The following is a 26,799-nucleotide window of genomic DNA, read 5'->3' on the forward strand; positions in this document are numbered from 1 at the left end:
ATTAATGTATCAGGTGGGGACAGTTTTAAATTGAAAGAGATTTAGATTAGATGTTAAGAACAAATTCTTCCTTGTGAGGGTGGTGAGGCACAGGTTGCCCAGAGAAGCTGTGGCTGCCCCATCCCTGGAAGTGTCCAAGGCCAGGCTGGACAGGGCTGGGAGCAACCTGGTAGAGTGGAAGGTGCCCTGCCCATAGCAGGGGGTGGGACTGGGTGGTCATTGGGGTCCCCTCCAACCAAACCCATTCTGGGATCATATGATTATGGACAGAATAGCTGTCCCATGCCTGCCACCTCAGAGAAGAGTGTGTGGGCTGGTTCAGACTCTGTTGTTACACAGCAAGGACTGTGAAAGGTGTTTTTGTTTGGGCTGAACTTCTGTGTTCCAGACATTACAGCATTGCTTTGCATGATCTCTAAAGCAGCAGTGCATCACAAAGTCAGGACTGTTTTTCTTGGCCATATCTTGTTCTGCAAAAGTTTTAAATAAACATCTCGAGGAAATGGGAATGTCAGTTCAGGAAGTTTCCATTTAAAATATTTATCTGAGCTGTTATTTTCTTTTAAACTATAATAGCTTTGTGAAGGAGCAAGCTGCACAGTGGCTTGGATGTATTTTGGCGATAATCGTTGAGGTGAATGACTCATTGGTGCTGTGCAAGGGGCATATTTGCCCCTGCCAGTTCAGAAGATGACACAGGATATTGAGTTGTACTGCACTCTCTGCCTGTCCTAAGCCTTTAGATCTGTAGATAATCTGATCCAGCTCAATACTGTCCTTTGTTCAAGCCTAGAAAGCACTTTTCAAAGCCTGATGCTTACGTGAAAAATATTTTTTTCCCCCTTTGGCAGCGAAAAATGAAGCTGACCGTCAAGCTGAGAAGCGCGAGATCAAGCGCCGGCTCACCAGAAAGGTACTGCTGGCTCCCGCGGTGACAGCCACCTGGCCGGGCTGCCGGGCACGGGGGCACTGAGCACGCTGTAGGTGCCGTGCTGTGGGCCAGGAACAGGGCTCTTGTGTAAGTGTCCCCAGTGCCCTCGCACTGCAGTGACTTTGGAATGTGGACTGTCACCCACGGTGAGCCATTGGCACCAGGGCCATGTTTTTGTCAGTGACAGATCTGAGCTGGCAGCGCGTGTAACAAGCGAGATGAGAACTAAATTTGGCACCTGATACTTTAAAGGTTTGCTGGCCTGACTGCTTTAACACAGTGCTTCAGCAGCCATCACTTCACACCAGGCTCCCTAAAATCCATTGCTAAAGTAACACCAGTGTGGGAGCTGAGCAGAGTAACAGCTGCTTTTAGCTGTTACATCCAAGTTACTTGTGATTGTTGCTCATGGCTGGGAAAAGCTTCCCCAAGGCCTGTGGGCGTAAAGTGTGAGTGCTGCCATTGCTGAAGCTGTGTTTAGGGGTGTCATGCAGGGCTCGCCCTTGTAGCGGCTGTTCCCACACCCCTCGGTGTCCTTCTCCATGAAAGTGTGGCCCAGGTTCTCCCCTAGCCTGGCTTTGTGATCCCAATGGAGTATCCAGTCTGTAAGGTTTACCTATTCCTTTGCAGGCAGGATCTGGTAGTATCTGTGCTTAAGGCACAGTGAGGGAACTAGTTTTAGTTTTGCTTGGGGTACTTAGTCCTGGATCTGCTTTGTGGACAAGGCTCAGACTAACCTCCTTTGTTTTTCCTGGTTTCAGCTTAGCCAAAGGCCTACAGTGGCAGAGCTACAGGCCAGGAAGATCCTGAGGTTTAATGAGTATGTGGAAGTAACAGATGCTCAAGACTATGACCGGCGAGCAGATAAGCCATGGACAAAGCTGACACCAGCTGACAAGGTAACTGAGTGTGTCCTGCCTCCAGATGGGAAGAGGAGCCAGACCAGGATGGCCCACACAAATGGGTGTGAGCCAAGGAGATTTGCTCTGTTTCTCTGGCTTCACCTCTTCATCTTTCCCTTTGGCACCACACCTGTGTGCTTTCACTTGCATGCTCTGTCCCAGCTCTGCTTCCTGCTGCCTCATGGCAAGGTGGAGCCCAGGTGGGCACAGTCTGAAAGCCTGCATGGCTTCTGACTCAGTTTCTGAGTGATGTAAGAATCATAAAATCATGGAATTGTTAAGGTTGGAAGAGCCCTTGAAGACGATGGACTCCAACTGTTTACCCAGCACCACCATGTTCACCAGTAAACCATGTCCCCAGGTGTCCCCATCTGCACATTTTTGAACAGTTCCTGGGATGGTGATTCTACTGCAGCCCTTTCTATGAAGAAATTTTTCCTTGTATCTCATCTAAACTTCCTCTGGCTCAAGCTGAGGTGCTTTCCCCTTGTTCATTCACTTGTTACCTGGAGAAGCGACCAACCCCCAGCTCTCTTGACCCTCCTGTCAGGGAGTTGTAGACAGTGAGAAGGTCTCCCCCTGAATCTTCTTTTCTCCAGGCTCAGCCCCCCACCTCGCCCAGCTGCTCTTGGTGCTCCAGATCCTTCCCCAGCCCCATTCTCTTTTCTTGGCACAGCAAGGATACCGAGTATTGGTCATAGGAATGCAGTTCCCTCAAAAAACTGGCAGGGAACTATCTGTCCTTGTCCTCCCAGGCCACCTCTGGGGACTGCAGATTAAATTCAGCTTGGTGTTAATGGACTGTGAAAACTGGGGTAGCTGCTCCAAACTGAGCCCTTTCCTTTCCCAAAAATCTCCTTCTCTGTGCAGGCAGCCATCAGGAAGGAGCTGAATGAGTTTAAGAGCTGTGAAATGGAAGTGCACGAGGAGAGCAAGCAGTTCACGAGGTGAGCATGTGTTAACACCTTTTAGAGCTGTCAGAGCTGTGCTGCAAGGACAGTGCTCAGTGGCAAAACACTAAGACCTTAGAAAAATTATTTGTGCAGCAGTTGGAGATTGAATGTCCCTTTCTGTCTCAGTCCTGGGGGGGGTGACTGGAGCAGCAGCAGACACAAAGTGGGTTGTTTTTCTTTAAACTGGGGCTTCCATCCTGGAGGCTGTGACCAGTGTCTAGTTTGAGGTGTATCTGAAACAAGTGTGAAGCTGTAGCTGGAGTGAGCTTTTCTGGGGCTAGAGATGTGCAGCCACAGCCACAAAGCAACTTGCTGATGATTTACCTTGGATGTAATCTGTGTAGTCAGGACTGGATCATGGCCCCAGTGATTCCTTTCCTTCCAGCCCTATGTGGCAAAGATGAGTGCAGAGCACAGGAGGTGAAATTATTTGATGTTCACAGCTTCCCTGAGGGCTGAGAGTTCTGAGATAATTCAATTTACTCTCTTTGGCCATCTGTAGTGCCCAGGTAACCATTTAACCTGAGTTCCAAGGATAACACTCAGATTTTTCACTTGGCTTTCAGATACCATCGACCATAATATTCCAAGGAGGGAGCAAGAAACCCGTGAGGGCTGGAAGTTCTCTGCATCCCTCTCCCAGGCAATACAGTGAGGGTGGAACCTCAGCTCTTCCAAGACTTGCCTTCCAAACATATCCAGAAAAGGGCTTTCGGCCAGGGAAGGGGAATCCTGTCTGAATGTAGCATTTCACTGGAACAAACACATCTCTCATGCCAGCAGGCTGGAACTGACACTATACCTCGTGTGGCTCAGCAATACGACTCTGCCAGGAGACCGTGCCCAGGGGAGCGACCCATTCCTCCCCAGGTTGTACAGACTTGTCCTGGGGTGTGCAATTCCTCATTTCCTTCTCCTTTCGTGAGGAAGGGAGATTAAAAACAAAGGCAGCTCTAATGTTGGGAAGCTGAGGAGAGCATGTGCTCAGAAGCGTATGTGTGAATATTAGCTGTGTACAGAGAACCCTGGCAGACAACTGACATGGCACTCGCTAATTTTTGGGGGTTTTGCGTTTTTGTCATGTCCTGAATGCCCTGAATCACTACTGACCAATGGTTTGTTGTCCTGGAAGGGAATTGTGTAGATATTAACATATGCGGCATCTTTTTGTTAAAAAAAAAAGAAAAAAAAAGGAAAAAAAAAACCCCAACACAAACATATGTTTAAATGCTCTGCACTCTCTCACACTTGCTGTGATCTTAATAACAGATCTTGAGATATTTAGGCTTGTTTAACAAATTACAGAACCAGGAAAAATGACTGTTGCCTTTTAAAAACGTTTTAATTTGGGGAAACTGTGAGAGTAGTCGGTCCTTTTATTGTGGCTTTCTCTCAAACGTTTTTTACTCTCCCAAATCAGGGTTGAAGCTTGCCTTTTTCTCATTTTTACAGCTACACCTACTGGAAACGTGATCGTTTCACTGTGTGAGTCAAAAGGAGGGGAAGAATAGGTTTAAAAAGTGACCTTAAAAAGATGGTATTTCTCTTCTGAGAGAAAAAATCTTCCTCAATGCGGGTTAAAAAAAAAAAGTCTGGTAGGGCCACTGCTGTATTATGCACAAAACTAAACTATCTGTGAGATGCCACTTGTGCGGGGGTTTGGGGTGGGGAAGGAGAGAAGAACTTTGTTTTGTTCACAGACCAGTGTGGCAACATGGCCCAGCATCCGCTGGGGGCTCTTCCCTCACAGCATCCCCTGTACAGCTGCCATTACATTGTGTATCAGTCTCCGCAACAACAGATTTTAATTATTAAATAAAAGTATTTTAGAATTTTTTTCTTAAACCTTGCTTGTGTGGTCGTGTCTTTCCCACGGCTCTCAGTAGGAGCCTGACCGGCGGGTCCTGAGGGGGTGGCGGACGGGTCAGCCATGGCGGCGCCTCCCGGAGGACGCGGATTTTCGCGCCCTTCCGACTGCGCATGTGCCAACCGCCCTTCCAGCCATTGCGCAGGCGCGGCACGCCCGGCCCTTTTCCGCCGGATATTCGCTCCGCCCTCCTCCTCCCATATACGGTTTATCCCGCCCCTCGTGCGGGACGCATGCGCTTGTTTCAGCCCCGCCCCCGTGCGGTATAAAAATCTCCCCGGGAGGCGAATCGGCCTTTTTCACCGTGGGGAGCAGTCCGTCTGCATGGTAAGTTTTGCCCCACTTTTACCCGTTTAACCGTTTTTACATTTTAAACTCCTTGTCTTGCTGTGGCGTGATCTCGTGCTGGCCACGTAGGGCTGTGCTGTCCTAGCGCAAACATACGCTGTGAGATACACGTGGCTGTGGGTGCTGCCGAGTCACGCCGCGCCACCTCAGCCGCACCTCAGAACCATTTCCTTTTCCTGCAGGTTCCACCCAAGCCCGTTAAAGCTTGTTCTGTCCAGGCCGCTCCAACGTAAGTACCTTTCCTGTGGCCCTGCCTCGTGGCCGCGGAGCTGGGACGCGCGGGCCTGGCGGGGTCAGGGTGGTTGTAAATGGTTTAAGCGAAGGTCCAACGTGGATATCCGGAGAAGTCGCTCTCTCTCGGCTCTGTCCGTGTGGCGCATGGGAGCGCAGGCCCTCGGGCCCGTGACGTATAGTCCCTTTCCACGACGTTGGAGAGCAAGCCGGGCCCCGAGCCTGCAGCCTGCATATTCCTACTGCTTCTCTGAGCCCTTGGGCCGTGACAGAGGAGACAAACCATGCAGGAAACACTGACACGCGGGATGGGACGGGAAACACGTGCCGAGCTGGGACGGAGAGGAAAAAAAAAAATCATTAGCAAATCTTTAATAGCACCTTTTTTTTATTCATTTTCAGTACCAAAATTGAAAAAGCGCAAGTGAAGCACGAGTTTTAAAGGTAATTGCGTTTAAAATGTAATATTCTGTATATTTCAAAGATTTTTTTAAAATCATGGGTTGGTTTAGTGACAAAATTTTATTCCGGACGCTATAGGTGGTAGTAATGTAACTTACGGTTGGAGGTTTCTAGCTTAAAAATGATCGATTTTGGATAGATGAGAAAGGAAATTGCTGATTCTCGAGAAAAAAAAAATCGGTCACAGGTCATAGCAGACAATGAATTCGCTGGAGATTAATCTGTACTGAATTCCAAGCTGCATTGGTGTATTGTGGGACATGAGAAAAAGGCGCAGGAAGAGATATTTTTCCTAAAATACTGCAGAAACTGGTGCGTGAAGTGAAAAGAAACCCCACGCCTTTAGTGGGAGAGGGTGAGTATATTAAAAGAGTTTGCCCAAGGTAGATGGTTGCCCAGTTCCTGTCAGTGCATTATGTATAACGAAGATGCAGCCACAGAAATCATAACGTGATGGACCCAGGGATGTGTGGTTTTAGTCGTCTTTTAAAGCATGTGCTTGGAGCCCGAAAACTCTGAACGTGTGGCTGTGGTACCTTGGTGGCACATGCACTTGGTGGATTTTGTGGAGCAGGGCCTGGAGTTACGGTAAGCTGCACGGGAAGGAAACCGTGGGCTGAGGGACTGGCTGGTCTGGCAAAGAGCTGCTTTTGGGATGCTGAAACTTGAAAAGGGGGGTGGGGGGAAGCATAAGGGGAAAGTAAGTAAGGCGTGTGCATTCCTGTGGAGTATGCTTCAAAACCTTCCCGTCGATTCGACCTTGTTGGGGCCAGGATGTTGCAGGGAACATGATACTAAAGGTGGGTGGAATAAACCTATAATGTGGGTGGAAGCAGCAGTTGTGTGTTTGGGCCCTGAAGTACCGCTCTCACTCATGTTGATGTCCAAGTCTGTACGTGCCTGCAGTAGACAACTCAATAAACTCAACTTTGCTTTAGCTTGGTGTGTGTTTTTGGTGGGTTGTCTAAATATTAAGAAAAACGTTGTGCTCTGGGTTGTGTGTCTCTTGTGTAGTATAATTCTTGTTTGGTGCTGCACAATCTTAAAGAAGTGTAGAAATGCTGCCTGGCATGGATTAGGAGCAGATCCTACCTTCAGTCCACGGTATCTAGGGCTCGAATGAGGAGGCTTGATGGGGTCTGTTACCCGGGGTGGGGGGGAAATCACACATCCTTCCCTTGCCCTTTTAACGGGGAGCGCCACTGATAAAGGGGGTTTACAGGGCGGTGCTACTGTGAGTTAAAAAACGTAGACATCGGCAGTTTGCCAGATAATCCTGTCCCTAAAGTTCCCTGAGAAAGGATCAGGGAGTGGCTGCTCATCAAGGATCAGTGTATCTGTTCATCAAGCCGCCCAGCATGAGCCTGGGAAAAATAGGGTGATGCCTCGCCAAGGTTTTCCAAACTCATGGGCTGTGAGTGATCCCTGGGAATCACGGTCTGTAAATAAGCAGATAAGGGCTGCTGTACCAGCTAAGATGTTAATTGGGAGTCGTTATATTATTAGTAAATAAAAGCTAATCTGGCCAGATGGAGTCCCCTGGACTGGAACGGCAGAATTCATCAGTAGAATAAGGATAATAGCATTGGATGAAAGGAAAACTAATTTGCTGTCTTCCCATTAACCGGAGAAGTTCGGATTAGCTCCTGTTGCAAGAGTAAAAGTATATTCCACTTGAAGGAGCAGGAAGTTGCTGGAGAAGATGGTATCTCAGACTTGCTGGATTTCCATACTCTGTAGTCGTTGTTCAGCGCGTTTAGTATCCGTTTTTCCGCCAGCATAACGGCTGGCTACGGCCTCGGAGGCTGGAGGCATCGCTACGGGTTCGAAGCAGGATGCGTTAGTGACACGGATTTATTGTCCGGGGGCCAGCGTATTGCCAACGCGAGCCCTGCCTTGTGCTTCCTGTCCTCTGTCTTCTGTCCCCCTGTCCTGCACCAGCTGTCCTCGTTTTATCCGTCTGTCCCGCCCGACCTGCGGGGGCAGTGCCCCGTCCGGGCGGGGCCGCCGGCCGCCCGGGGGCGCAGCGCTGCGAGCAGCCGGCGCGCGCATGCGCAGAGCGGAGCGCGACGGCGCCGGCGGGCGGTGAGGGAGCGCGGCGGGGTCGAGCCGGGAGAGCGGCGGGAGGCACCGGCGGGCGGGCATGGGGACAAGGGGGCGGCCGCGGGGGTCCCGGCGGGCCCGGGGCCGTCCTCGGCGCAGCCGACCGGCCAGCGGGAGGAGCTTCAGGCGGCGGGAGGAGCGGCCGGTCCGGGCCGTGGCCTCCGCGGCCCCACGTGAGGCGCCGCCGCGGGGAATTCGAACGGCGGGAAGGGGCGGGGGCCGTGGTCGGGCCACGCGGAACGGGGGAGGGGGTGAGGACGCAGATACGGCTTGGCTCCGATTTTCCCCTTTTCCACCTTTCACGTTTTCATTCTCCTTTCTTTTTCCCTTCCGTCTTTCCTCGCCTGCCTGGACCTGAAATCTGGAGAGGTTCACATGTGCATAAAGTAGGGAGTATGGATAAAACATATAAAGGAAAATTTTCAATTTTCCCACAGTAGGAAAAGGGATCAGTGTTCAAATCCCAACTCAGTCACCAGTCCCTCCGGTGGTTTTTTAGGGTGTGAGGGGCCATCCCAAACAGTGAACAGCCTTCTTCACTAGGTGGGTGACGCCTTTCGTGCTCTTTTTGGCATTTAGATTCCATGATGCCAGGAAAACGCAGAGTGCAGATCCTGGTGCCAGAAGAAGCATCTACTGAGATGAAAAAAATTAAAGGTAAGAAAAATTCCTTGGAATTTTCTTTCCACTTTCCCAGGGGTGATTTTCAGCAGGAAACTTGTACCCCCACATGTTCTTTTTCCCCCTCCCACCCAGTAGTCAGCCACCCATCACATCACTCACAGTCTGGGCCGATGCTGACACTGGGCCAGGGTAACGTTGGCTCTTTTTGGCATTTTTAGATTCCAAGATGCCAGGAAAACGCAAAATGAAGATCCTGGTGCCAGAAGAAGAATCTACCGAGATAAAAAAAGTTAAAGGTAAGAAAAATCCCTTGGAATTTTCCTTCCACTTACCAGGAAACTTGTACCCTGACATGTTCTTTCTCCCCCTCACACCCCACAGTCAGCCACCCATCACATCGCTCACAGCCTGGGCTGGTGCTGACACTGGGCCAGGGTAACGTTGGCCAGCTGGGTCTGGGTGAAGACATCATGGAGAGGAAGAAGCCAGCTCTGGTCACACTGCCAGAGATGGTGGTGCAGGTGGAAGCTGGAGGGATGCACACGGTGTGCCTCAGCCAGACTGGAAAGGTAAGTGCCGCGGGTTCTGGGATGTGTTTTGGAGCAGGGGGTAGGAATCAGCCACTGCTCTGCTCACATCTTGTTACAGCTCTAGGATTGAGCATGGTCTCATGGACCATAAAATATAGGGGGTCAAAAGGAGGACCTGGAAGGAGCCTACAAGAGAATTGGAGAGGGACTTATGACAAGAGCATGGAGTGATAGGTCAAGGGGGAATGGCTTTGCACTGTCAGAGTAGATGGGTGACACTGCCATTTTAGATGCAATATTGGGAAGTTTTTCCCTGTCAAGGTGGTGAGGCTCTGGTACAGAGAAGCTGTGGCTGCCTCATGTGGGGGGATAGAATGTAAGAAAATAATGATAGTGCAGAGGGTAATATCACCCCTGAAGAGTTGCAGCTGTATGAATTACCAAAGATTAGGAAGAAGCCTGCCCTTAACAGGCCACAGCTGTGTCTAATAAGGATGAGTGCTATAAAAGAGTGGGTTAGCTGTGTGAGGAGAGAGTTGGAGTTTGTTGGCTGTGCTGTGAGGAAGAAGGGGTCAGTGCTGCAAGGAGCTGCCTATGAGAAATCACCGAGGAGGTATGGGAGCTTCACAATAAGATGACAACACCTCATCCCTGGAAGTATTCCAGGCCAGGTTGGACAGGGTTTAAAGCAACCTGATCTAGTGGAAGGTGGTCTGCCCATGGCAGGTGGTGGACTGAAATGAGCTTTAAGGTCCCTTCCAACCCCGACCATTCCATGATTCTGTAATAATTCAGCCTCGCAACTCTCAGTCCCCTGACTTCATATTCAGCCTGTTGCCCGTCTGGGCTCTGTCCTGACCACTTGCACCCAATCTGCAGATCTACACCTTTGGCTGCAACGATGAAGGTGCCCTGGGACGTGACACCTCAGCTGAAGGGTCTGAGAGCTCTCCAGGGCTGGTGGAGCTGCAGGAGAAGGTGGTGCAGGTGTCGGCAGGGGACAGCCACACGGCAGCATTGACTGAGGATGGCAGTGTCTTTGTCTGGGGCTCTTTCCGGGTATGCTGATTCCTCAGATGCTGGAAGCTCTGCTGGTAGCTGCTGCTCCTGTGGCTCATCCCTGTGTCTCTCTCTTCCCTCAGGATAACAATGGAGTGATCGGCTTGCTGGAGCCCATGAAGACGAGCACCATTCCTGTGCTGCTCCAGCTTGATACGCCTGTTGTTAAAATAGTTTCAGGTGAGCAGGTGTCATTGTTGAGATGGTCCTAACAAACAGAAGAGCACCATGTATTTAAGAAAGCTTCTCTCTGTTATTTTAGCATCGTGCTGTCTTTTCTATACCATCTCACGAAGTTTATACCTATTCATTAGCCACAATCAACATAATGTTCATTGGTGCAAGGTGGTCAACACCACTGTTTTCTGTCAAGATCTTACTGCAGGACCCCTTGTATATCTTTTCTTCTCCGTTTCCATGCTGGCAGCCTTGGTAGGATTCCTTTCAGGGGCAAAGGCGACTCTTATCATCTTCTCTTCTTCACCTAACTCTTTCTGACTCACAGAACAGCTGTGAGCCCCTTCCACAAGCAGGGCCCTGGGGTGTGCAGGGTCAGGCAGGTACATGAGGTTGTCACAACCCTTGAGGAATGTCCATGACCTTTTCCTCCCTCATGGCTTGTTCCAAGCCTGATACAAGGGTATACTTGATTATCTCTGACTCTTCCAGAGAACAGACCTTTTAGCCCAAACAGATATTTTAGCCCCAGCAGATTCACATATTGAGTTAATATTTGACCAGTCTGATGTAGAATGCCTTCCAAGAGTGGTCTGAACTGTGACCCTGTAGGGCGAGAGCACTTGCTCTCTAATGAGGCCTAGGGAAGCTGAGCACAGCAGCCATGGAGCTTGTCCCGGGCCCAGGGAGTTTGGTGCATACCTGTGTCCTTACCACCTTCCCAGAAAAACTGCTGTGAATTCCTGAGGTCAGGAAGAGGGAGACCCTGGAGTTTTAGGTGGTGGCACAATTGGTGTCAAGATATTAAGTGCAGTAAATCTCATAAGCTGGGACAGCTGGGTTTTACCTGTGGGACCTCAGTCCTCAGGGTTTGCTGAAAGACTTCTCCATAACTTCTCTTTCCTTCCTGTCCCAGGAAATGACCACTTGGTGATGCTGACAGTGGATGGCGACCTGTTCACGTGTGGCTGTGGTGAACAGGGCCAGCTGGGCAGAGTGCCAGCACTCTTTGCCAGCCGAGGAGGACGGCGAGGACTGCGTGAGTGGATTTAGTTCTCAGAGGTGCCTCCTTTGGCTCTGCCCTTTGCAGAGGAGCAAAGGGATCCAGTCCCTGATGCTCAAGGGCTTATGTGATGTAAATGCAGTGAGCCAGATCCTTAGATGGCGGGAGGATGTAAATCCTTAGTCCTTGTATAACACTTTGTCTCTTGCCCAGAGCGGATGCTGGTCCCCCAGCTTGTCCCTGTCAGAGGCAGAGGGAGAAGAAGCAAAATGCGCTTCCAGGACGCTTTCTGCGGGGCGTATTTCACCTTTGCCGTCACGCACGAGGGACACATCTATGGATTTGGCCTCTCCAACTACCACCAGCTGGGTGAGCTTCACCTGTGTCCCTCCAGATCTCCTTCCAGTCCACTGCTGCCCTGGCCTGGTGGGGGAAGCTGCTGGGTGCCCCAGAACCTAAACACTGGATGCACTAGAGCTGGAAATGGGGGTGGGGCTCACCCTGTGTAGCTCTGGGTTTTGGTCCCAGCCCTTGTGCCTCCTGGGTTTGAGCAGAATTTAGATTTTGGGGCTGGGCAGCAGTCTGGGTCTCTGGTAGGGTGAGTCCCAGGGTGGATGGCTCAGTGACGGAGCTGTCTGTGCCCGTGGACCTGATCTGCTTGGGTTTGCGCGTCCCACCCTGCAGGGACCCAGGACACGGAGCCCTGCTTCTCCCCGCAGAACCTCACGTGCTTCAAGAACTCCACCAAGTCTTGGGTTGGGTTCTCTGGCGGGCAGCACCACACGATCTGCGTTGACTCTGAGGGTGAGTGATACTGTGGCAGGTGGGCTGGAAGTCACACAGCAGGATGGGGGGATCCCATGGCCTTCAACCTGTTCAAGGAGCTGTTGGGATGAGGGTGATGTGCTGGAGCCCTCCAAGCTCTCAGTGTTCAAGGAAACAAGGTTGGTGTGAGATTGCAGCAAAGGGAAGCTGACAGCAGAAACCTGGATTCAGTTGTGAGCTCTGCTCTTGCAGCTATCCATCCACCTTACTGATTTTGGGGAGCTGCCCCTTCTGGGTGGGTCTCAGGGTGTGGTATGCAGGAGTGATGCTCCTTCAGGAGTCAGACCTGGGAAGAGGTCCTGGTCTGATTTGGCCCTGCTGCAGCTTCTGCCCTGCTCAAGTCTCCTCTCTTGTGTATCTGCTGTGCTCCAGGTAAAGCCTACAGCCTGGGCAGGGCAGAGTACGGCCGGCTGGGCCTTGGAGCAGGGGCAGAGGAGAAGAGTACACCTACAGTTATCCCAGAGCTCCCCAGTATCGTCTCGGTGGCCTGTGGAGCATCAGTTGGTTATGCTGTCAGCAGTGACGGTGAGTGCCAGGGTCTGGGAGCCCTGCCTTCTGTACTTTCTTCATTCCTTCATCCAGCCCTGCACACCATCACCGCACACTGCCAGCTGGGTTGGGACTGGAGCCAGGTCCTGGTGCCCATCTTCTGGGGGCAGCTGGGCAGTTTCTGCTCAGATGCATTTGTGGGCAGCAGGGTCGGTCATGAGGTGTTGATCAGGAGGGGGTTGTTGGCCTGACAGTCTCTTCTGACTCTGCCGATGCCAGACCTCCATGCTCTGGTGCTGCGTCTGCCTGTGTGCAGTGTCTGCAGGAAGGAAGGTTTGGAGTGGGCTGTGGGTTTAGTTTTCTCCCCCAAAGGGATGAAAGTTCCTTGGCTCTGTGATGGACCACCTGTTTGAGTTGCAAGTGCTCCTCCTCTTCCTCCTGCTTGTGTTTTGGACTCAAAGAATCGCACTGTCTGGGTGCAAGGTCGCCTTCCCATTGTGCAACAACTTGGACCTCAAAGCTTGCTTCACCTCTGTTGCAGGACGAGTGTTTGCGTGGGGAATGGGCACTAACTACCAGCTGGGCACCGGGGAGGAGGATGATGTCTGGAGCCCCGTGGAGATGACGGGGAAGCAGCTGGAGAACCGGCGGGTGCTGGCCGTGTCCAGCGGTGGGCAGCACACTGTGCTGCTGGTCAGTGACAAGGAGCAGAGCTGATAAAGCGACCCTGCAGCCGGGCCCAGCGGAATCACAGCACCCCCCAGACCCCCCACAACTTCTGCCTGGGTTGGGGAGCAGATTACTTGGGGAGGGCAGGAGGTTCATGGAGCTCAGCCCAGCAGCACCTGCGTGGCTGGAACAGGGTGCCTGTGGGTTCTACCTGCAAGTGTTTGTCTGTTTTCCTGTGCCCAGTGCTCTGTCAGCTCCCCGGTCAGCTTGGTCCTAAACTGATCCCAGTTCTGGGCCTGGATGGATTTCCACTTCTTTTTGTCTGTTTATTTTAATATTTCCTGGCCCAGCAAAGCCGAGGGTTTTGTTTCTCACTCTGCAATCATGTTTGGGTAACAGTCTCCCTGAGGTCCCCAAGTTCCCCACATCTGGATGCTTCTCCACCCCCTTCACCTAAATATACCTCTCTGGCCTGGATTTGTCTGCTCCCACCCCCCCAAACCTCTCTGAGCCTATTCCAGGTGGATCTGAGTCCAGCAGGAATGTGCCCAGGAGGCTCTGTCCTCTAATCCAGACCTTGTGGCTACTGTGGAGATTATTCTGCCTGATGCGGGAGAATGCTGCTGGATGATGCCTAGCGCAGTGTGCCTGCTGGAGGCTCCTGCCTCCCATCCCCTCAGGTTGAGCTGCTGTCCGCACCCCCCCCCCACCCCAGGCAGTGACAGGAGCAAGTTCCCCACTCCCCATGGCCTGGAGCAGCCATCTCACCACTGCTTTTTGCAATCCTGGCCAATCCTTTGCGGTTGCCTTTGGAAACACAACCAAATCCATCCCACGGGTGGGAACACTGTCACTTTAATTTTGCTCTTTTGCTTGCTGAGGAAGGAGGTTCATTTGCTGTTAGGGCCTTGATGAGCAGACACCCAGACCCCAGCTATGCACGGAGTCGCTAGAAACAACAGGACTCGTCTTCCCCGTTTCCTCCCTGATCCAACTGGTTTTGATTCCTATGCCCAGCCTGCTTGATCCTATCCTTATAGGAGATACCTTCTAGGTACCTGGAGTGAGGAGGGGTCTGCGAAGAGTTAAATTATAGCAATAGGAGGGGGTGTTGTGGCCGGGAGGGGGGTCTGGGGTTATACAATGGTTCCAAAGGGGTTGGATTTTTTAAAAAAGAAATTGTATTTTGGTTGATTAATCAAGGCAGAAAGGACAAAAAAAAAATCTTTTAACATTTGGAATAAACTGAGTTTTGATAAACCCAGGCTTTTCCTGCGCTTTGGAGGGCTGGGCAATTCCCCGGTGGGGACAGTCGGGACAGGTGGCTGCTTTTTGGGGTGCTGTCCTGGTCCCAGCTGTGTCCTAGTGTTCTGTGGCCGCCAGGTGGCAGCAGGAGAATGCGCTGGCAGCTGTCGTGCCACGGGACTGGTAGAACTGGGATGGAGAGAGGGGATGGTCCGTGTCATCTCTGTCACCCCCTCTTCAGTTCCCTGGCTGTCTGACGGGTCACCCCTGGTATCTTTGGGTCTCCAGGGACACAATCAAGCCTGTGGCACAGCTGGAAGGATCCTGGTCTGTTCGTGCTGGGTGCTCCCAGCTGGAGCTGAGCCAGACGTGTGTGGAGACTGGAAGCCTTGGGGCAAATTCCCGCATCCTGATGTGACTCTAGCCCCAGGACGCTGTTTAATTCTTTTGGGCAGGAGCAGGTTCCTTAATGAGCCTGGGCACTGAAAGCAGCTCTGCTGCTCCCATGTGGGATGAGCTTGGATTTACAATCAGGGATGCTTCAGTGGGTCCAGCTCTCGCTGGGGGCGCCCACCTCCCATCAGGTGGGTTTGCTCTGGTGGTTGCAGTCCTGGGCTTGCAAAGGACTTTATTTTTCCCTCTAAGCATAAGGCTGGGATGTGGGCCCACAGGGAATGGTGTATTGTGAGAGATCAAACCCATATTTTGCCATCGCTGCAGGCTGAGCCATGGATATGTGCTCTCTAATCCCGTGGCTAATTTTGCTCCCTGGGGACCCATCACCATTTGATACTGTTAATGAAATGTGACCTGCTGGATACCTGATGGAGAAACTGTTTTTTGACTCGGGCTTGATTCCCAGCAACAACATTTACCCAAATGCAGCCTCAGCTACTGGGGAGATCCCATATCCCAGTGCTCCCAGTTCCTCCCTATCCCCAACGTTGGCAGGTTTTTGCCTCTATCTACCACGTTTGGGCAGCAGGAACAGGTTCAGTGGTGTGGACACAACAGGGTTGGATCCTGCCAGGAGCCAATGCAATTCCCTACTCCAGCTCCTGCAGGTGCAGAGAAAACCCAGATCATTCCCAAATAAGATAGGACTGTACCCATCCCTGAGGAGCTGTTCCTGTTTCTGAAAAGGGGAAAACGTGTCTTTGTGAATGGAAAGCTTGTTGGTATATTCAAGAAACAGGGGAAAAGGGTTGGGGGAGAACAATAAGATTTAAAATATTCAGAACTGATGAACAAGCAATTGTCTTGGGAACCAGTGACACTTCAATGGGAAGCTGCTGGAAATTGGGAGGATGATCCCCCACACAAGGGGAGAGAGGGTGGGTGAAGGAAAACAGCATAACTGAGGAAAGGGAAATGTCTCATTAACAAGGTTTTATGCTCAGAGTGAACTGGGGGCGTTTTGAGGATTAGGAGAAGGAATTTGGGTCCTCTGGAGTGGACCCCTGGCTGTGTCAGGATCCAGCCATAGTCAGTGGGGGAGGTTTTCCAGCACTGACACCTCCAGACTCTCCCTCATCACCGGCTGGCAGCTCCAATTCCACACTCTGGTCTCCATCTGTTGCCATTGGAAGTGCATAAAAGGCTTTTGCTTTACAGACAAAAGCTGGGAAAGTGGAATTTGAGGGCTTTAGCATCTCTGGAGGATGAGGCCTGGCAGTGTGAAGATCTTTTGGGCCCAGAATAAAAGCACTTTGAGTCATGTTTGCAGGGTTTGTGAGGGATTTTTTTCGTTTTTTAACATGTTGCTGTTTTAGAGCCTATGCAGTAGTGCTGCAGGATCCACAGGGAGAGAATTGCATCTTCAGGAGGGTTTGGAGGATACTGAGATTGTTTTCTTGTTATTCCTTTCCTGCCTGAAAGAGGAAATGAGCTTTAATTATGACCAAGCAGCCTGTTTAAGACGGGGTTTAATGATGGGTCTGCAAGTGACACTTTGGTCATTGTACTGGGCTGTCTCTCCAGTCATTAAGGCTGCTCCCTGTCCAGTATGTCCCAGGATAACTGGCATGTGCAGTGCTCTGGTGTGGTTCCTGGTAGAAGAGTGTCTTTTGTCTCTTTAGGATGAGAATTGGGCTGAAATAGTGATGTGGTAGTGTCTCTTCCCCCTCCCCAAACTGCTGACGCCCTGGTTCCTTTCCCATTACAACAGGCCAAACAGGAAGTCTCATATGGCTCACACAACTCCTGGGAGCTGGGGAAGGGGATCCTGGCTCTGTTCCTCATCACATTTGCTCAGGGAATAAAACAGTACAAATTAAGCAGAATTTGTAAGTCAAAGGAGAAAAAAAAAATCCTCTCGGAATTATTCATAGTGATTTGCTTTCCCTATTAAATGATGAATTACAAGACAAGCATCTCTGTTGAGCTGAGAGCCTGGGTCCACCCCAGGCTGCTCCAGGGTCAGGAAGGTGGGAGCTCTTGCTCCTGTCCTCCCCAGGAAAGCCAGATCCATTCATTTCCATCTGCATATTAATGCAATTCCAAAGTTAGCCTAAACCTGCAGATCAAGAAACTGGCATCATCATAATTAATCACAAGCTCAATACATCAGGGTTCATTATTTGGTGAATTAATTGAATAAAAAAAATTGGGGAAAGAGTGTTTCCTGCAATAACACATTTTTGGCTTTCAAATGTCCCTGGAAATAGCTGGTTGGCGTGTGCCAGCACAGGTCGCTGCATAATTCATCTGGGCTGGCTGCTAGTTTAACAGGGCTGTGAAATCTCCAGAACTGGTGCCCGGCTCAGCTTTCCCAGGGTGCTGGGTAATGGACGGGGGTCCTCAGGTGGTTTTCACATCCGCTCTGCACTCTTTATGGTTTCCTCTTTGGGAACTGAGAAACCTACACTGCAGAAGTGATCAGTACCTTAAAATCCAAAGTCTTATTAAGCCAGAGCAAAGTTACAGGCTTCAACACCTGTTTCTGTTACTTTTCCACTAAATCCTCATTTGTATTTAAATTTCAAATGTAATTTGGGCCAGAATTTGGGCTACTAGTCTTTTAAAATAAAATTATATCTTGATACTGTTGGCAGAAGAGATTTTTGGTGACTAGGGCTTGCACACAATCTGAGCTAAAGGGCTTTGGGTGATCATGAAAGTGAGTTTTTCCAAGTCCAGGTGAGTTTTTAGAACTTGAATTCAGAATCAAGGAATGGCCTGAGTTGGAAGGGGCCTTAAAGCCCATCCAGTTTCAGGCTCTGACATGTGCAGGGACACCTTCCACTGTCCCAGGGTGCTCCAAGCCCCATCCAGCCTGGCCTTGGACACTGACAGGGATCCAGAGGCAGCCACAGCTTCCCTGAGCAACCTGTGCCATGTTATCCCCACTCTCACAGGAAAGAGTGAATTCAGAGCTAGTTTCATCACTCCCCAGACCACCCCCCTGAGCCAGACCTTGCTCATTTTTGATGCCTGGGAGTCACAAGAGAGCTGGAAACTGCTTCCTGTCTTTGATTTTATTTTACTTTAATTTTTAGAAAGCAGGGTTCCTGTACAGAAATGCCACTGTAAGGCAAATATCCCAAGGGTCAGAGCTGGAAATAGTGTCTGAAGTACTTTGTGAGATGCTATTGATCCAGCATATTTGGCTCCATCACACATGGAGCAGCTGCTATAGTGGGAGGTGTGATGTGAGGCCTTGGGGTCACTTTTATTTCATACAGCTATAGACAGACATACATATCTATTCATAAAAGTACACAAAAAGTTCCTGTCGAGCATCCTGACGACAGCATGGCCCAGTCAGGGAAGGATCTCCTAGTGCTGTTTGCCTGCACTAGGATTTGTCCCCAGTTTTCCAGCCCAGCATCACATCCATGTCCAGGGCAGCCTTACCTGCAGTCAGAGGTCTCTAAATAATACTAACTTAACAATGACATTAACAGTAGAAAGCTTTCTCTGGGAGCAGTCCCAGTTTGAGGAACTCCAGGAGAATTTTTACAATGGATCTGGAGCTTTTTGAAAACAGTGTCTCTGAAGTGACGTAAGTTTTTCTTCCTATCTCCGGTTGATTTTTGGACACTGCTCAGAGGGGGATGGAATGAGGTCCCATGATGTGGCAGAGAAAATAGCCTCAAGTCATTCCAGAGGAGGATTAGGCTGGATATTAGGGAATGGTTCTTCCTTGAAAGGGTTGTCTAGCCCAGGGCAGTGGTGGAATAACAATCACTGAAGAGATTTGACCATCCCTGTGTGCATGTGGCATGTGGGCTAGTAGTGGTCTTTATAGTGGTAGAAGAACAGTTGAACTTGATGATCTTTGTGGGCTTTTCCAACCCTAATGATTCTGTGATGCTATGATTGCCTCCTGGCAGAGTTCCTTTCTGCCATATGAATGTTTCCCCTCTTGCCATGGGCTGTGGTGTCATCCTGGCCCATGCAGGAGAATAAGCACATGGACATTGCAATTCTGGTGCTCTGGGCTTTGCCAAGAGCCACATGTTGGAGGGTGACAGCCTCTGCTGGCTGTTGTTGGTTGAAGTGGTGGCATCAGTGGAGCATATTTGCCCAACTTGCCTGTTGTTCTTGTCCTCTCCCTACATCATTTGGTGAGTCCCAATTCTCCCATTTTTCAGGATGTAAAAAGTTTTTCCAGTCAGTCTCTATGCAAACCCAGCAGTGTTAGCAAGCAGCGCCCAGCCCACCATTCTGCTACAACTCTGTGGTGGTGACCTGGGTGACTTCTGAGCGCAGCTCATCTCCTCCGTGTCCCTGGCAGCCCCGCTGGGGGCTGCCCACGTCTAGTCATGCCGGCTTGTTGCGGGCTTCGGAAGGGGTGCAGGTGGAGACATGCTCCCGTGTGGTGTTCCTGGCACGGGAGAAGCTGTTCTGGTCCACACGGGCTCGGAAAGGCAGGCAGAACTCTCGGAAGCACCTCTTGAAGTTTTCATCCAGGAAAGCATAAAGGACAGGGTTGAGGCTGCTGTTGGTGTAGCCCAGAGCGATGCAGAAGTGGAGGCTGGCCACCACATAGGGGTTCTTTTTGTCTATGTCCACTAGCGTCCAGACGATGACGAAGATGTGGATGGGTGTCCAGCAGATGATGAAGGCTGCCACCACCACCAGCACCATGCGAGTGATGCGCCGCAGGTTGCGATCCTTCTCCTTAGAGCCTGAGAGGAGCCGGACGCTCTTCAGGCGAAGGATCATCAGCCCGTAGCAGATGGTGATGACCAGAATGGGGACCAAAAAGGCAAAGATGAAGACACAGATCTTGGTCACAGTGTCCCAGTAGATGGGAGGATCAGGAAACTGGAGAGTGCACAGGACCATACCATCTGTAGGAGAGAGGAGGGTCAAAGAGGAAGCTCAGTGTCTGCTGAGAATATTCTGCCTTCTGCTCAGTCATGGCTTGTTAAAACCCCAGGGAAATGCATTCCTACCTGCCTGCTGCCTGCTCTTGGCAGAGGTTCCCCAGGAGCTATGTGCCATCAGACCCCTGTCCACAAGACACTGAGGCAGTGGATGCAGTGACTCTGGAACCTTTTCCCTGCAGAGCCTCCTGGGCCACTCAAGGCCAGTCCTGCTTTATCTCAATCCCCATGATGGACATCCCCATGTCACATCCACACATCACCCTCCACTGAAATCTGTCCACTTCATCAAGATGCCCAGAACTTTCCTTGCAGCCAAGGACCAGTGTCCCCACACAGGAGTTGCAGATCTTAGTGTGAGCTACTTGGAGACTGCAGCATCACTGGGGATTTTTTTAGGCCCCTGCTTTGCATCCCAGGAAGTGGGGAGAGGCACTGATTGGACTGGAGTTGGGGAAAGGTGTGGGATCCCTACCCTTAAGGGGAAGGGAGGACAATTTCTGGGACAGTTTCAAAGATGGGAAATAACACCATGATGCTTTTTCCAAGACATGGCACATTTATGGTGTCACAGACAGGTGCCCACCACTGACCACAAATCTGCTACAGGACCAGAGCTCAAGTTTGCCAGGTCACCCATGGCATGGACTGATGGGACAGGAGGGGACATGTCCCCTGAGACACTTGCCTTTTGATTTGGTGACTGCCATGACCATGATGGGCACCCCAATGAGGGAGGAGAGCACCCAGATGCAGACATTGATGATCTTGGCTTTGGCCGGCGTGCGGAAGTCCAGGGCCTTGACCGGGTGGCACACGGCAATGTAGCGGTCCACGCTCATCATGGTGAGGGTGAAGATGCTGGTGAACATGTTGTAGTAGTCAATAGAAAGCACAACCTTGCAGAGCAACTCCCCGAAGGGCCAGGTCTCCATGAGGTACTTGGCGCTCTGGAAGGGCAGTGTGCTGGTGGCCAGCGCATCAGCCAGTGCCAGGTTGAAGATGTAGATGTTGGTGGCTGTCTTCATCTTGGTGTACCTGGGATGGCGGAGAAAGGGTGTGTTACAGGTGGTCAGGGCACTTAATGTGATGAGGAGGGGGCACAGCCTGTCCGCTCACGAGGTGACACCAGCATTGATGGGCAAAAGTGTTGTGATGTGCCTTTCTGCAGCACCAATGTGCTCAGCATTTCCCTGAACCAGTTGCACAATGTCCTTTATCCCCTCAACCCTCTTTCATCTGATTTTCTGCATAGTAAACTGTGATTATCCAGCCTGCTTCCTTGTCAAGTTTGCTTGCAGAAATTGGATCGATTACCCCCGGAAATAGGCCATCTGGAAGCAGCCCAGTTAGCCAGCCTGGAGCTCCAGAGCCTGTGGGGAAGCCTGGCTGTATCCCCCCAAGGCATTTGGGAAGGACTGGCTCAGCTTCTGGTTCTTGTCACACCATGGCAAGAGAAATGCATGGTTCCTCATGTCCAAACCTTTCCTGAAGGGATGAAGCAAAGTTATGGCAGATGCCAGAGAAGCAGGGATATGTGTGCGTGTGTCCTTGTGTGTGTGTCCGTCCCAAGAGCATCCAGTCCTGCAAGTCTTAGTCAAAGGGATGCTTTGAATGGTGTGATGTCTTGGAAATGGATACTGAGGGATCTGCTGGGCACCCCCAAAGCAGGGTGGGAGTGGCTCTGGGGAAGACCCTGCTCTTTGCAGGGCTACACCAGCAGCTCCAACTCTTCCTGTGCTCCCTTCCAGCAAATCCCCATTGCTCAGAGATCATTCTCCCCAGCTTCAAGCTTTTTTAGATGTACCTGTAGGGAATGGAATGAGATGGGCTTTAAGGTCACTTCCAATCTAAAGCATTCTAGGATTCTTTGATAATTGGTACAGCTCATCACATGTTGGGGGTACATGAAATAAATTGAGGTGGGGGGATTGAGTAGTTCCCATCTCAGGTGATCCTGCCATGGCTGGAGCCCAGGGCAGCAGGTTGGTGTGGGAAAGAGGCTCCTGGGATTGATAGTGGTACCCAATCCCTTCCCCTTATCCTTTCCCCATCTCAGCAGAGTCAGGAGAGTGTATTCATGGGGACAGAGACCCACCAGGTTCCATTGTCAACAGAACTGGGAACTGGAGCTGAAAAACTAATTTCTCTCTGGGAGAAAACAGAAAACAACAGCTTAACCCATCTCCCTGCTCCAAGAGCATTCCCATCTCCTTCACCATGGCTGTAAATGGCAGCCCGTTGCCCAAGGGTGGAAATATTCAAGCTGAGCTTTTTTTTTTAAATTTAAATATGGCATTAAAAATGTCTTGTCCTTGAAAAGTCCTTTTCTGTTCTCTTTAGTGTTATTTTCCAAGCGCTTTTGCAGAAAAGTTTCCTCCCAGGTTAAACAAAAAGCTGAGAATTTGTGGTATTGTCAGGTTTTGCCTCTCCTATGTGAACAGTCAGTTTACGTAGATTCACACATCTTTGGTCTCTGTTTTTTGAGTAAAATGGTAAAAAAAATTGTTATTCATTCCATGATCTGCCAGATGTGCTTAGCTGTGCTGGGTAAGCACTTCCCAACCCCCTGCCAGATGTGCCACGGGAGACTGGAGGGCCAGAGCTGTCACCCATCCCCAGGCAGGATGGGGCTGGTGAGGGCAGAGCAGTGACAGGGATGACTGGGGATGATAATGGGAATGTCTAGGATGATGGATCGACTCTGCTGATGAATTTGACTGGAATAACAGGGATAACTGGGATGATGAAGGATATAAGTGGGATGATGGGGTTGATGGGAATAACTTGGGATGATGATAGGGATGACTGGGATAATAAGTATGTCAATTTAGCTTCCAGTACTGGGGTTTTGAGGCAAGATTCAGCCTCCTCCAGGTTTGGGCTGAGGTTTCAACCCCCTGCACAGGGTGAGGCATCCATCCTGGTGACCCTCCTGAGCTGCAAATGAAGCTGCTGCTCCAGGAAAGAGCTTTATTGCCCACATTAGAGCAAATCATCTGCTGCTGCTGATGGACCTCCCCAGGCTGCCAAACCCATTGCAATTAAGTGAGTGCCTTGATTGGGAAGTTATGCACTTGAAGGAACAATCTGGGTAGTGTTGATGGAGAGATGGGAGGGGATGGAGCAAGCACAGGGCAGCTCCACATTTCAGTCTCGACTGACAAGTGGGGATGCCCTCTCCAAACCTCTTGGAAAATAAATAAGTGAAAGAAAAGTGAATAATGAGTGAAAGAAAAACTCCTGAAACTGCTAAAAGCTGCTGCCTAAAGAGCCTGGCTTGACAAAGCCTGCGCCCAGCTGTCCCTGCAGCCTGTGTGGGAGTTGGTGGGGGGCTGATGGGCTTGGGAGGGATGAGGGCACTTGCATCCCTGAACTCACAGCTGCAAATTGCTTCCAGGAGTATTTTTGAAAGCATCTGACAATGCAGTGGGCATGGCAGTGCTGGTCAGAGCTGTGGTGGGGAGGGTGCTGGCTGTGCTGGGCTCCCTCCAGGTGTGCAGATGGGTTTAGCTGCTCTGGAGAGGGATATATTTGGAGTTTGGCTGTGCTTGGCTCATGGTGTGTCCATTCACAGAGCTATATAGCTGGGTCCTGTGTCTACATCTGCCAGCTCCTGGCACTCATGGACTTTGTGGCAAACTCAGTGTGGCCTCAGAGGTCCCTAACCCCCAGGATGTGCTCCAGCTGTGCTTCCAGACTACCTGGACACCCTGCCTCAACCCCTACGGCACTTAGAGGTGGCATTAGGAGAAGAGCACAAGGCAAACATCCAAAATCTCCTTGGCAGTGAGGTCCAAATCCAGGCTGATCCCACCTCATAGCCCTTTCTTCCATGGACACAGGTCCTGGCCTAAACCCTGTCAACATGGAGCAACTCTGACAAGGACTCCTGGGAAACTCCAGACGACTTTGGCCTGGAAGGGGCAAAGGCACATGTCCCTGCAGCCCCTCCTGTCCCAGGGGCTTGGAGGATATTTGCTCATTTCATGGGAAATATTCTCCATCCCTGGAAGTGTGCAAGGCCAGCTTGGACAGGGCTTGGAGCCACCTGGTCTAGTGGAAACAAGGTGGTCTATAAGGTAATTTCCAACTGAAGCCACTCTGTGATTCTGTGTTTAATACCATCATCAGTTGGAAAATGTGGGACTGTAAGGTCCGTGGTGAAGAGATCTGTGGCTGTCAGGCTTGCTAAAGCCTGGGTAACATGAAGTTACTCAGTGAATAAAATAGGGAGGATGTTTGCACATGAAATCACTCTCTTTAAAATGCCTTCCCTCTCCTCTTTGAGCAGAACCAGCTGGAGGGGGTCTAATAACACTCATCCCTCACCCCGACATGGTTCATGGCATCTGTCTCTGCTGCAATTACCTCGATTTGTTTTTTCAGACCAGGGCTCATTTTTGATGCCCCTTTTGACTGGATGAAAAATCCCATCAGGGATCAGGTCGGGTCAGCGAGTTACTCCCCCATGCCACTCCCCATTGCCTACCCTCTTGGATGGTTAAAAGCACACAGCAGAACCCTGCACAGAGTGGGGAGCAGGGGCAGCAGAGCCTGATACCAGGGCAGTGGGCACTCCAGGGTGGCTCATGGACACGCTTCAGGATGGTTTCCTTCCCTCCAGTGAGTCACCACATTTATTTGTGCGCATGCAGTGCCAGGCTGTGCTGACCTCCTGTAACAATAGCTATGGACTGAAAAAGATGGAGAAATGAGGGTGGAAGTGGTAAAAAAATGTGAATTTAGAGAGTTTGTTTAAATCCAGCCACCAGCTCTGGTTTGGCTCTATGGTTTTGGCCAAGCTGGGGTTACACCATCACCTGAGGCAATGGAAATTGGAATTACTTCATAGATTCTAGACCTACAGGACAAAGCCCCTTCCAGTGCAGAGGGGGTGGCTGTGAAGCCCAGGCACCCAGTGAGACTCTTCTGTTCCCTCCTGCCAGGCTGGAGGTGTTGAGGTCTGTGCCCTCACAAAGTCATCCTTTGCTGCTAGCAGAGCTGTGGTCATCCTTTGCTGCTAGCAGAGCTGTGGAGGAGCTTTATCAGCCCTTGCTGCTGGCACTGGTCCTGTGGCCTGTAAGACTTGGCTTTATGGTCCCATTTTCTATGTCAACCTGTCTTAACCAGCAGGACCACCCAGTGTCTCAGACAAAGGGACTGATGAGGTTTTGTACCTTAGCACAAGTGTCTGGCTGGATACAGCAGTATCTTGCCATGCCCCATCTTTAAAATGGGGGGCATTTGGGTCATGTTGCTTGTCCTGGGGTGCAGAGACCCCACAGACCCTGTCTCTGCCCAGGGAAAGCCTCACCACAGGTGCTGAGGTCTTGGAAGCAGCCGAAGTAGGTCTCTTGGCTACTGGAGATGGTACCCCACGTTGAGGGAATCAGAGGACAGCTCAGCTGTTGTGGGAGGTGGGGCTGGGCCATGCAGTTTCTGCTCTTTGTTAGAGAAAAACAGAAGTCAGGCAGCTGCAGGAGGTGCTGGCACAAGAAGGAGCTGGGAATGGGCTGGGTGGGTAATTCCCACTGATGGAGTGAGGTGGCAGCAGTGGGAACCCACCAGCCCCTGGCTGGGGGAGGGGGGGGGTGCGTCTGGACCCACCCTGCAAACAGGGCAGCTCCCAGCCCACAGCGTCAGCAGCCCTGCGGCTTCTCTTCCTCACAAAGGACAAGAGGCACCCACCTGGGGTCGGGCTGTGTCGCCCATTCCCCCCCCACCCCACCCCACCCAGACATCTCCCGTGCACTCCCTGAGCTGCTCCAGGCACACATGGCCTCTGTTCTCACCCTTTGCACAGCACCTGCACCCCCCACACTTGCATAGCTTGCACACGTACTGCTCACACGCACATCACAGCCGTCTCGATGCACACAAGCAGCCGGTTCATACCCAGCCCTCCTCCTGCTGCTGGCAAACTCACACCCAGTGCAGACTCGTACCTGGTGCACACTCACAGCCGTTGCACACTCACTCTTGGTTCACGCTTACTTCTGCTGCTGTTTGACACGCAGCACACACTCACCCCTGTGCACACTTTCTCTTCATGCAAACTCCCTCCTGGTCCTGTCTCAACCCTGGTGCGCACTCACCCCTAGTGCACACCCACTCCTGGGTAAACTCACTCGGTGTCACCAGCTCACACCTCCCATGTGCTGCACATTGACCCCTGGCACAGCCAGGCTCCATTGGTGCTCTTGCACTTGTTATACCCAAAGTGCCCCCTTGCTCCCTGCGCATACCCCACCCCTGCCCAGCTCTCACCTGACAATGCCGTACATGACCAGGACGTTGCCCAGCAGTCCCACCACGCACACCACAGAGTAGAGCGCAGTGATGACGATGGCGATGAGGATGGATGTAGCGTTCTTGGCCCGATGCAGGCCCGTGTCGTTGACCCCGTGTCCGGGCAGGGGGGGCCAGGCGGTGCCGTTGCCCCAGGGGGTGGCAGTGGCCGTGGGCAGCACCGAGGGCAGTTCCACGGTCACATCCATGGGCAGCTCCATGGCCCGCGGGCGGCCGTGGCCCCGCTGGAGCCGCCGCGCGCATCCGATAAACCGCGGGTTCGAGACCCGCTCCCAGCCGGTGCCGCTGCCTCCTTCCGCACTCGCGCGGGCCCGGAATGCTTTATAAACCCGCGTGTCCCGCAAGCCACGTGGGGCCAGGGGCGGCCCTGCTCTCCCGCCCGCCCCCTCGCCTGTCTGTACACCTCCCGATCCCTGCCTGCTCCCTAGATCCCTTCCTGCTATTCTCCCCCTTGCTCTCTACCTGTCGTCCCCGTCCCCCCCCCCCCGCCCCGAACCCTGTCCCCCCGTCCCCGTCTTCCTCCACCTCTGTCGATGGCTGCCTTTCTCCACTGGGCAGGTCCTTGTCTTCCCTCCACAATCCCATTTTCCCCTCATCCCTGTCTGCCTCTCCCCATCCCTGCCTGCCTTGCCCCATGCCTTCATTCCTGCCTATCTTTCTCCCCCACAGATCCCTTCTTGTCCTCCCTCCACGTCCCCCCACCCCCCGCCCACAAGCCTGTCGCTTTCTCTGCCCA

At 51.6% G+C, this 26,799-nt stretch overlaps 3 protein-coding genes and 1 non-coding gene across 14 annotated transcripts in view; 3 read left to right on the forward strand and 1 right to left on the reverse strand.

Annotated features, from left to right (window-relative positions):
• Nucleotides 1–4,631, forward strand: part of PHACTR4 (phosphatase and actin regulator 4) — a 50,303-nt gene extending 45,672 nt beyond the window's left edge. For all 8 annotated transcript variants that reach the window (XM_050983228.1, XM_050983231.1, XM_050983229.1 and 5 more), the window contains 4 exons: nucleotides 852–913; nucleotides 1,693–1,830; nucleotides 2,704–2,780; nucleotides 3,353–4,631. In XM_050983228.1, the coding sequence (XP_050839185.1) occupies nucleotides 852–913; nucleotides 1,693–1,830; nucleotides 2,704–2,780; nucleotides 3,353–3,368 (293 nt within the window). In that variant the 3' untranslated portion in view covers nucleotides 3,369–4,631. The remainder of the gene's footprint in view (nucleotides 1–851; nucleotides 914–1,692; nucleotides 1,831–2,703; nucleotides 2,781–3,352) is intronic.
• A 329-nt stretch (nucleotides 4,632–4,960) lies between these two features.
• On the forward strand, nucleotides 4,961–14,433 carry RCC1 (regulator of chromosome condensation 1). 4 transcript variants are annotated; one of them, XM_018923697.3, is made up of 13 exons: nucleotides 4,961–4,980; nucleotides 5,184–5,230; nucleotides 5,635–5,676; nucleotides 8,377–8,454; nucleotides 8,640–8,717; nucleotides 8,803–8,990; nucleotides 9,831–10,010; nucleotides 10,094–10,190; nucleotides 11,104–11,226; nucleotides 11,404–11,559; nucleotides 11,875–11,994; nucleotides 12,388–12,540; nucleotides 13,046–14,433. In XM_018923697.3, the coding sequence occupies exons 4-13, from the start codon at nucleotides 8,382–8,384 to the stop codon at nucleotides 13,219–13,221; spliced, it is 1,344 nt and encodes a 447-aa protein (XP_018779242.1). In that variant the 5' UTR covers nucleotides 4,961–4,980; nucleotides 5,184–5,230; nucleotides 5,635–5,676; nucleotides 8,377–8,381; the 3' UTR covers nucleotides 13,222–14,433. The 4 variants fall into 4 exon arrangements, with proteins under 4 accessions (XP_018779242.1, XP_050839203.1, XP_050839202.1 ...); XM_050983246.1 differs by lacking the exons at nucleotides 4,961–4,980; nucleotides 5,184–5,230 and having other exon boundaries at nucleotides 5,237–5,676; XM_050983245.1 differs by lacking the exons at nucleotides 4,961–4,980; nucleotides 5,184–5,230; nucleotides 5,635–5,676 and adding an exon at nucleotides 7,705–7,779.
• Nucleotides 5,327–5,531, forward strand: LOC115484692 (small nucleolar RNA SNORA73 family). Its single transcript, XR_003945399.2, has one exon. It is a non-coding gene; the product is annotated as a small nucleolar RNA SNORA73 family (small nucleolar RNA).
• Nucleotides 14,434–17,863: 3,430 nt separating the features above from the next.
• Nucleotides 17,864–26,485, reverse strand: OPRD1 (opioid receptor delta 1). The gene is made up of 3 exons (XM_050983247.1): nucleotides 26,022–26,485; nucleotides 20,440–20,789; nucleotides 17,864–19,715 (listed from the first exon to the last, which is right to left on the reverse strand). Exons 1-3 carry the CDS (start codon nucleotides 26,261–26,263, stop codon nucleotides 19,183–19,185), a joined length of 1,125 nt encoding a protein of 374 aa, XP_050839204.1. The 5' UTR covers nucleotides 26,264–26,485; the 3' UTR covers nucleotides 17,864–19,182.
• Between the last annotated feature and the right edge of the window lie 314 nt (nucleotides 26,486–26,799).

The sequence above is a fragment of the Serinus canaria genome, chromosome 23 (genome assembly GCF_022539315.1).
Source record: "Serinus canaria isolate serCan28SL12 chromosome 23, serCan2020, whole genome shotgun sequence".
Lineage (NCBI taxonomy): Eukaryota > Metazoa > Chordata > Aves > Passeriformes > Fringillidae > Serinus > Serinus canaria.